The following is an 8,883-nucleotide window of genomic DNA, read 5'->3' as shown; positions in this document are numbered from 1 at the left end:
AGAAAAAAAACAATCACTTTACAAGTAAAATGTTTTTTTTCTTTTTGGTTTTTAACTTTTAATGCCAACATGTTTATAATTTTTTGTAAAACATTCTCATATTAACACTTTCTTCACTACAAAGAATTTCATATGTAGACATTATGATTTCTTATGCTACAAAAACTATTTACATATTTAATAATTATCAGTTACCTTAAACAAATTGGTTTGAAAAGGGTAAAAAGATGACTTTTGTGAACCGGAAGATAATGAAGTTGGTGTTTCTTGCTCTATACATTTAATATTTTTATGTAGAAATTGATTTTTTAGGGTTTGATATTTGAAGCAGTTGAAACAGGACTTTCATGACTTAAAAAACAAAGAAATAAAATTAATATTGTAAATGAAATTCGTATCTGAAGGATAATTATAGAATTTTTTATTTGTTATTTTTGTAACATAAAATTTGCAAACTAAAGGTTAAAAGACCGTTCGTAGTGGGAACGTTCCCACCGGCACTTTGGAGGAAAACGCCGGGGGTACACCGCCCCCCCCTGCGTTATGTGATTTTTTTTGGTGAGTTGTATACAAAACGCGCAGGAATGGCACACAAATCAAAAAATGACCGTTGTATATAACTGTTGGAAGGGTTTATGGAGGAGGAGGAGGTGGTGCCGTGGTGGTGTAGCCATTCACGGTGGCCGGAGTTTATGTTTTCCGGTGACTTTTCTGGCGAGTTGATCACATGGATGGAAGGGATGGATGTTCGATGGAAGGGATGGATTGATATTTGGTGTTGATCAGAGGGATGGATGAGATTGACCGTCCCGTTTATTCCGACATGTTTTCCGGCCAGTTTATTTCGATGGGTTTAGAAATAGAAGATGATGATGTGATTCTTATTTATTATTATTACCCACTGCTGCTCTATTATTATTATTCTTCAGAAGTTTGGCTGCAATAGTATTATTATTATTAATTATTATTTAAGAAAAAAAATAGTGACTGGACGCCACTTGGCACATAACGCCTAGGGGTGGAGAGTTATGACTACACCGTGTTTTTGTAAAAAATTATAACTCTGACTGGGCGCCACGTGACGCATAATGCCTGGATGTGAAGAGTTATGACTACACATGGTCTAAATGTGTAGGGTGAACATATCAAATAGTTAGTTTCGAGTTAAGATTTTGAGTGCAAGTCAAAATTATTCGGTTTTTTGTCCAATGGTAGTTTAGGGATTTGTGAAAGTTTGGTTCGTCTGAGTTAAAAGTTACAGATTTTTGGTCCTATGGTACTAAGAAGATTTTTTTGTCTCAATTTGACTAATATTTTAAACACTGTATTTGTTTTTAACGTTATACTTGTAGTTAGAATTTAGATTTTTTGACTACGGGTTCTAACCTAGTAATAATAATAATAATAATAATAATAATAATAATAATTCTTCACATCTGCAGTATCAATCAGATGAAAAGGTCACCCTTTGGGTGAATAAAGTCGGCCCTTACAATAATCCACAAGAAACATACAATTTCTACAGTCTTCCCTTTTGCCGTCAAGATGGTCATGCTCAAGCTGCACACAAGTGGGCCGGCCTGGGTGAAGTACTGGGTGGAAACGAGCTTATTGACAGCCAATTGGATGTCAAGTTTCAAAGTATGTAGATTACTTTCTTGTGTTATAAATTTATTATTATAGCTTGAAATAGTTTCATGAAATGTGTTTATTCTTGCAGAAAAGGTTGACAAAACTAGTGTTTGTGAGCTGGAACTTGATGAATCAAAAGCCATGCAGTTCAAACAAGCTATTGAGAATAACTACTGGTTTGAATTGTTCATGGGTATGCAACCATGCTTTGTGTTCTTTAGTGTTTTGTTTTTATTTATTGCATGCGTTTCTGATCTTGTTTTCTCTTTTTCTTGGCTGTGTTGAATACAAAGATGATCTGCCACTGTGGGGTATGCATACCTTATGCTTTATATCTTTTTAATTATAATCTTCTATGCTATCTTATTTTAATCTTTCATGGTTACTGGGATTTTAGGCTTTGTTGGCGAGCTACACTCTGATAAGAACAGCGATAACAGGCATATGCTATTCACACATATGAATATCACTATACAATACAACAAAGACCAGGTTTGCATCATTTCACTTGTATGCTAACTGGTTTAAATAATATTATAAATTATAACGACGTGCGTTATACCATGTTGTAGATCATTCATGTTAATCTCACTCAAGAAAACCCAAAACCATTGGAAGTTGGTAAAACACTCGACATGACATATTCAGTAAAGTGGACCGAAACTAACGTCACATTTGCTCGCCGTTTCGACGTTTATTTGGATTACCATTTTTTTGAGCATCAGGTGAATGCTAGAACTTGTGTATTTTCCATTATTATTTGATTTATATTACATTATAAGTTAATAAATTTTCTTCATTTTTTATGCAGATTCATTGGTTCTCTATATTCAATTCATTTATGATGGTTATCTTTCTGACTGGGTTGGTCTCTATGATACTGATGCGGACTCTTAGAAATGACTATGCCAAATATGCCCGAGAAGATGATGATCTAGAAACTCTGGTAATTATAAATCCGGCCACCAATTTACCATATAATATTATTTTGTAATAATCTATTTTCAGGAAAGAGATGTCAATGAAGAATCTGGTTGGAAACTCATTCATGGAGATGTTTTCCGTCCACCACGTAATTTGGTTTTGTTGTCAGCGGTTGTTGGGACCGGTGCCCAGTTGGCATTATTGATTCTTCTCGTCATCTTGTTCGCGATTATTGGAATGCTTTATGTCGGGTATGTGACAAATATAACCTTGATATATTTGGGCGGTTAGGTTTATTTTATATCATTTTGTCAAGAATGAGTTCAAACTATAACTTTGATCATTTGTTTTGTAGACGAGGAGCAATTGTAACAACATTTATTGTTTGCTATGCTCTCACTTCTTTTGTTTCAGGTTATGTGAGTGGCGGAATGTATTCACGCAATGTATCTTATTTAAATGGAGCAAATTGCATAACTCTTTTAAGTTTAAACTTTGTTAGTTGCATGTATACCCAACCAAAAACTGCATATATTCAAACCAACCCCCCCCCCCCCCCTCCTGTTAATGATTAAAAAAAAAAATTAAATTTAACCATTTTGATTTTCTTTGTGAAAGGTAAATTATATAATGACATTTTACCCTTATTTTTACTAAAACTTCAAATTTCCAAAAAATTTCATATTTTAATTTTTGTTTTGCATTTCTTTCATTATTTTCTTTCATTCTATGAGTAATCTTCTTTTCTATCATGAACTTTTGGAGTAACAATCATTAAAAACACGAGTGGCAATCATCAAAATGAAAAACAAAAGATTGTTGGGTATTTTTGTCATTATGTGAAATTTCAATAAGGTAGGGGGTATATGCAATTTTAGTTTTGGGTTGGGTAAATATGCAATTAGTGAAGCTTCCAAGGGATATATGCAATTCTCCTTATTTAAGTTAATTGTTTTTTTATCAACTAAATCTCCTGTTTTCCGATTTTGACTTGTTTTCTTTCAGGGAAAACATGGATAAAATCAATGATCTTGACTGCATCACTTTTTCCGTTTTTGTGCTTTGGAATCGGTTTCATTCTCAACACAATTGCCATATTCTATGGATCTTTAACAGCAATTCCATTTGGCACAATGGTGGTCGTTTTCGTCATTTGGGCTTTTATTTCTTTCCCACTTGCTCTTCTTGGTACGGTTGTTGGAAGGAACTGGAGTGGAGCCCCCAATAACCCGTGTCGTGTGAAGACGATTCCTCGCCCGATTCCCATGAAAAAGTGGTATCTCACACCGTTAGTAGTTTCACTCATGGGTGGATTGCTTCCTTTTGGTAGCATCTTCATTGAGATGTACTTTGTTTTCACTTCCTTTTGGAATTATAAGGTATGATCTAGATTTGAACAATATTATTGTAATAAATATTAGGTGTAAACGAGCTGAGCTCAACTTGTTTAACCTAGAAGAGCTTCAGCTCAGCTCGTTTCGAGCTTTATTTCTAAAGATCGAGCCTGGTTCATGAGTAGCTGCTCTTTAGGCTCGAGCTCGGCTTGTTTTTGTTTCATTAATTATTTACAATATAGTTTTAATTTTTTATATAAATATTTATTATTAAGCTATTTATATGTTTTTCATATATAATAATAGTTATCGTATAAATATATATGTAAGGCCTCGAACCGGTAGCCCTACTTTAGCGTCGGATTTACTCATAAACACAGTTCTTGCAATCAGAGTTAATTAAAACTTTTGCGGAAACGTTTACTTGAAGCATTCGTTACAAAACATTCAATCTCTTCTCTGATACTATAAAACAAATCATTATATTTAAAACATCTTTTCTTCTATCTTAAGATGCCAGCCGTTCAATCCATGCCATGTGCCATCCTCATGCTAGTTCTTTGGTCTGATCACCTGCGTGCATACTAAAAGTCAGCTACGCTGAGTGAGTTCTAGTTAATCAAGCAACTTATCATACAACCACTACATGCATCATATACGTATCCGCAGACACGTAGTCCACTATCTAACCTGCTTACATTACCACTTAGCCTCTTATTTACGCCTACCACTTTGCCACCTTGCCACTTTAGTAACGTATAACGTTATGCCACTTTGCCACTTTAATAACGTAAAACGTTATGCCACTTTGCCACTTTAATAACGTAAAACGTTATGCCACTTTGCCACTTTAATAACGAAGGCACGTATAGGCTTACCCTACCACGTACTGTCATTATGCCACTAACACTCTTACTAGACTCTTGCCACTTCTAACACGCTCTACCTCTACTTGTCTACAACACGCTTCATATCATTTACATAATAAGCAAGTCATATCAACAATCATACACACATAATAACGATGGCACGTACAGACTTTCCCTATCACGCGCTCACGTTATGCCACTAACACCCTTACTAGACTCTTGCCACTTCTAACACACTCTACCTCTACCTGTCTATATCACACTTCATATCAGTTCAGTATTTACGTAATAAACAAGTCACGTCATAACATTCATACACACTATCAACCACTTGGAATTTACTATCCTTGGCGATACGTGCAATATCCGAAGATCGTTCACGTACCGACAAGCATTATAAAATATATACCTCGTATAACATCTATAGCATACACTTACCACTTAAGGTAGGTGTATTCACACTTCACATCGAGTATGCACACAGCCCCGAAAACATAACAAGGAAATGGGGCTAGAAACTCACCTGAACTCTGCTTCTTCCTCCGATAGTTGTAAATCCTTTCTTTAACTGAGCTCGGCTGACTGTATAAGTTACACGTATCAATACTCGCCTGATTTAATCTGGTGGCCTAGTATTAGATTACTTTTATTTATCGTTTTAATTTAATTTCTAATCGAACTTGACTCTAGGCGAAGTTAAACCTTAGGCGAACTTAGCTTTAGGCGAAGTTGTCATCAGGCGAACTTAGCTTTAGGCGAAGTTGTCATCAGGCGAACTTAGCTTTTAGGCGAAGTTGTCATCAGGCGAACTTAGCTTTTAGGCGAAGTTGTCATCAGGCGAACTTAGCTTTGCAGGCGAAGTTCATCAGGCGAACTTAGCTTGCAGGCGAAGTTGTCGGCTGCAGATACTGTTCGTCCTTAATCATCTTCGTTTCTTAACCAAATAACTCGATTTAGGTATCCACGGAATCGTCTGACCAGCGCCTACAAACCCCAACCATCAAATCGACCTAACATCGATCTTTAAAGGGTGCGATTTAGGCATAAAGGTTACGAGTTCTTTTATCAATCGATTAACCCATCAAATCGTAACCATTTTCAGTAAGTTTAGCTTTGTTGGATTCGTTTTTACCATACAAACACAGATCTATCATTTCTATACTAATCCAACCTACACGAACAAGTTCTCGATATAAACGTACCGTAAATGAGTCGAAATACGAACACGAGCTGGTCTTGTTGCTTTGGTTCGTCACGACGATCTAGCACCAACGAGCTCGGGTCCTCGCCTTTGGATCTTGGTTCGGGTTGTGTGTGTTTTGGAGTGTGTAGAGATTAGGATGGATAAATGGATGGAATGGAAAGCATTGGGGTTTAAGGGGGTATTTATACTCCCTTAAGCCCATGGACCGAAGGCCCATATTTCCTTTTGGTCTATATCTAATCCCATCTAATTATTCTACCAAGTCTTCATATTTTGCTATTATTATTATCGTTCCACTAACTCGTTTATTTCACCCGACAAAATAATATATTAAATATTACTTTAGAAATTTCGGGATGTTACAATATATTTAATATATCAAATAATATTTATATAAAGATAGGTTAGTATATACTCGTGAGCCGGATCAAGGTCATTAAGTGAACTTGTTAGTTAAACAACCTTATTTTAGGCTCGAGCCCGCTTAAAGTCAGCTCGTTTAACATAGAAGAGCTCGGGCTTGGCTCGTTTTGATCTCTATTTCTAAAGATTGAGCTCGGCTCATGAGTAGTTCTTCAGGCTTGAGCTTGGCTCGTCTTGTCTATTATCTATTAAATAATTTATATATATTTATATTTTTATATATAACATAGCATATATTATTTAGCTATTTTTTATCTTAACTTTTATGTATGATAATAATTGTTATATAATATGCATTTAATATATTAAATAATATTTATTTAAATAAATGGCTCACTTAAACTCGCGAGTTGGCTTGAGATCATCCAAATTCGCTCGTTTCGAGCTTTTAGCGAGCCGATATTGAGTAGCTCACGATGGTTTGGCTTGTTTCCACCTTTAAATTAATAATACTGATATAATCAAATAATATGGTTTTTTTTAATGTGAATAAAGTATGAATGATTAAAGACATGCCGATTCCTTATGTTTGTATATATGACATGTGTATTATGTGTACGGGTTTATGCTACTAGTATTTCTGATTCTCATAATAGTGACAGTATGTGTAACGATAGTTGGGACGTATTTCTTGCTAAACGCGGAGAATTATTATTGGCAATGGACTTCATTCTTCTCTGCAGCGTCAACAGCTATTTACGTCTACTTGTACTCGATATATTATTATTATGTCAAGACTAAAATGTCTGGTTTCTTCCAAACCAGCTTCTACTTTGGTTACACTGCAATGTTCTGCCTCGGATTAGGAATCCTATGTGGTAAGTATAACTCTTATCGACTCGTTTACTTGCATACGTGTCATTTTGGTGTGTGGTTTTATCTCGAAAGGGTCAAATAGGTATTTTGTTCTTGTTATTGTAATAATATATAGTTTTTGTAGCCATAGTTAACTCAAGACTTGATTATACATATGGACAAATAAGTGTTTTCGGGTGGGCCTGTAAATGAACCGAACTGTCAGTGAATAATTCGTAAACTGTTCAACATGAAGCTCGTTTGTTTGTTTATTTAATAAACAAACGAATTGTGTATTTAGTTAAATGAATGAGCATGAATTCATTTAAATTCGTTTGTTTGTTAGTTTACGTTTGCTAATATATTCATTTAACTTTTTAGTCTAATGCAACTTTTTCTAGTTTTAATGACTTTTTAGGCCGAACACATTGCTCTTCACATTACGGTTTACTAGTTCATGAACCGTTCATTTATATTGTTAACTTACATAAACGAACATAAACTAACACTAACGGACGTGAACATGTTCATTTTCTTAACGAGCGAATGCAAACATGAACAAGAGAACTCCATTCGATTGTTTGTTCGGTTAAAGATAAACAAACAAATGCGAACATGTTCCATTCGTGTTCGTTCGGTTCGTTTACAAGTCTATTTGCGGGTCAAATGAACCTGGATTCACCGCCTTTGATTCTTCGAAACATACTAAATTGACCTGTTTCGATCCTGCTTGTTCTAAACTGGGTTGAAATGGGTCAATTTAGGACGCATCAAATAGCGTCATTAGACCCGTTAGTAGTAAATTGACGACCAATGACCAGTTAGACCCTTTACTCTGAAGTTTCTTTTTAACATAATTTGCAGGAGCTGTTGGTCACTTGGGGTCAAACTTGTTTGTAAGAAGGATCTACCGAAACATTAAGTGTGATTAAGTCCCATTAACAAGAAGAAGAACACCGCTCACTGTGGGGCCCACCCTTGGCAGCTAACAGTGAATACCAATTGGATGCTTGCATCAGGTATGTAAACCCGCATGTCGTGATTAATTAGTAGTATACCTAACTCCTGAGATTGAGGGAAGTTTGATAAGTTTTTCCTTCCATTCTATGGAGTGTAGAAAAAATTAGATGAGAAATTTAAATTCAGAGGTTGTTTTGTTATTATTATTCAGAAAACAAAGTGTTGCTTTTGTTCCACATATGTTGTTTTCTTCTTGAGTTGTCTCGTGTAATTCCGCCTCGGGTTTGTGGTTTTGTGTTTGAACAAGTGGTGGGTTGGGGGTGCGTTCATGTGTTTGTGAACTTTTGTGCAAAAGAGATGATTGTTTATTATACTTGTTCTATTCGTTGTGTCTAATTTGAATATTGATGCTTTGAAGTGGTACCATACACAAGATAGGGTAATTGAAAGTGAACTTGATTTTGATTACTAGTTTTCCCAGTGACCGTTTTACCCTTTTCCATTAAAGAAAAATACCCATGGATGAGCGATTTGATGTGAAACACGGTCTTTTTGAGCTGAACTTGTTTTGGAAGAAACGAATAAAATAGAACCTATTTTTAATTGACGACGTCTCTGGTTTGAACCTATTAAAATAGAACCTATTTTTTAACTGATGACGTGCCCTGGTTTGAACCTGCTCTGGGTATGACTCGTTTCCTAACTGTCTCTACACTTGTTTGGGAAGAAATAGGTCATCCAT

General features: G+C 35.4%; 1 protein-coding gene across 1 annotated transcript; it reads left to right on the top strand.

Moving 5' to 3' along the window:
• Positions 1 to 227: 227 nt before the first annotated feature.
• On the top strand, positions 228 to 8,514 carry LOC143574198 (transmembrane 9 superfamily member 1-like). The gene is made up of 12 exons (XM_077058899.1): positions 228 to 256; positions 1,391 to 1,641; positions 1,721 to 1,825; positions 1,926 to 1,943; positions 2,030 to 2,124; positions 2,205 to 2,357; positions 2,444 to 2,578; positions 2,641 to 2,807; positions 2,912 to 3,001; positions 3,557 to 3,935; positions 6,931 to 7,204; positions 8,046 to 8,514. The coding sequence occupies exons 1-12, from the start codon at positions 228 to 230 to the stop codon at positions 8,111 to 8,113; spliced, it is 1,764 nt and encodes a 587-aa protein (XP_076915014.1). The 3' UTR covers positions 8,114 to 8,514.
• Positions 8,515 to 8,883: the final 369 nt, after the last annotated feature.

This window comes from Bidens hawaiensis, unplaced genomic scaffold (genome assembly GCF_021521415.1).
Source record: "Bidens hawaiensis isolate Kalapana, Puna unplaced genomic scaffold, B.hawaiensis_p1.1 tig00000142_1, whole genome shotgun sequence".
Taxonomy (NCBI): Eukaryota; Viridiplantae; Streptophyta; class Magnoliopsida; order Asterales; family Asteraceae; genus Bidens; species Bidens hawaiensis.
This window is presented reverse-complemented; position numbering and strand designations above follow the sequence as displayed.

Coding starts and splice junctions, on each gene's coding strand:
- LOC143574198 (XM_077058899.1), top strand. CDS start 228: ATGACTTTTGTGAACCGGAAGATAATGAA. Junction 2,808..2,911: donor ATTGGAATGCTTTATGTCGG/GTATGTGACAAA, acceptor TTTGTTTTGTAG/ACGAGGAGCAATTGTAACAA. Junction 3,936..6,930: donor CTTCCTTTTGGAATTATAAG/GTATGATCTAGA, acceptor TATATATGACAT/GTGTATTATGTGTACGGGTT.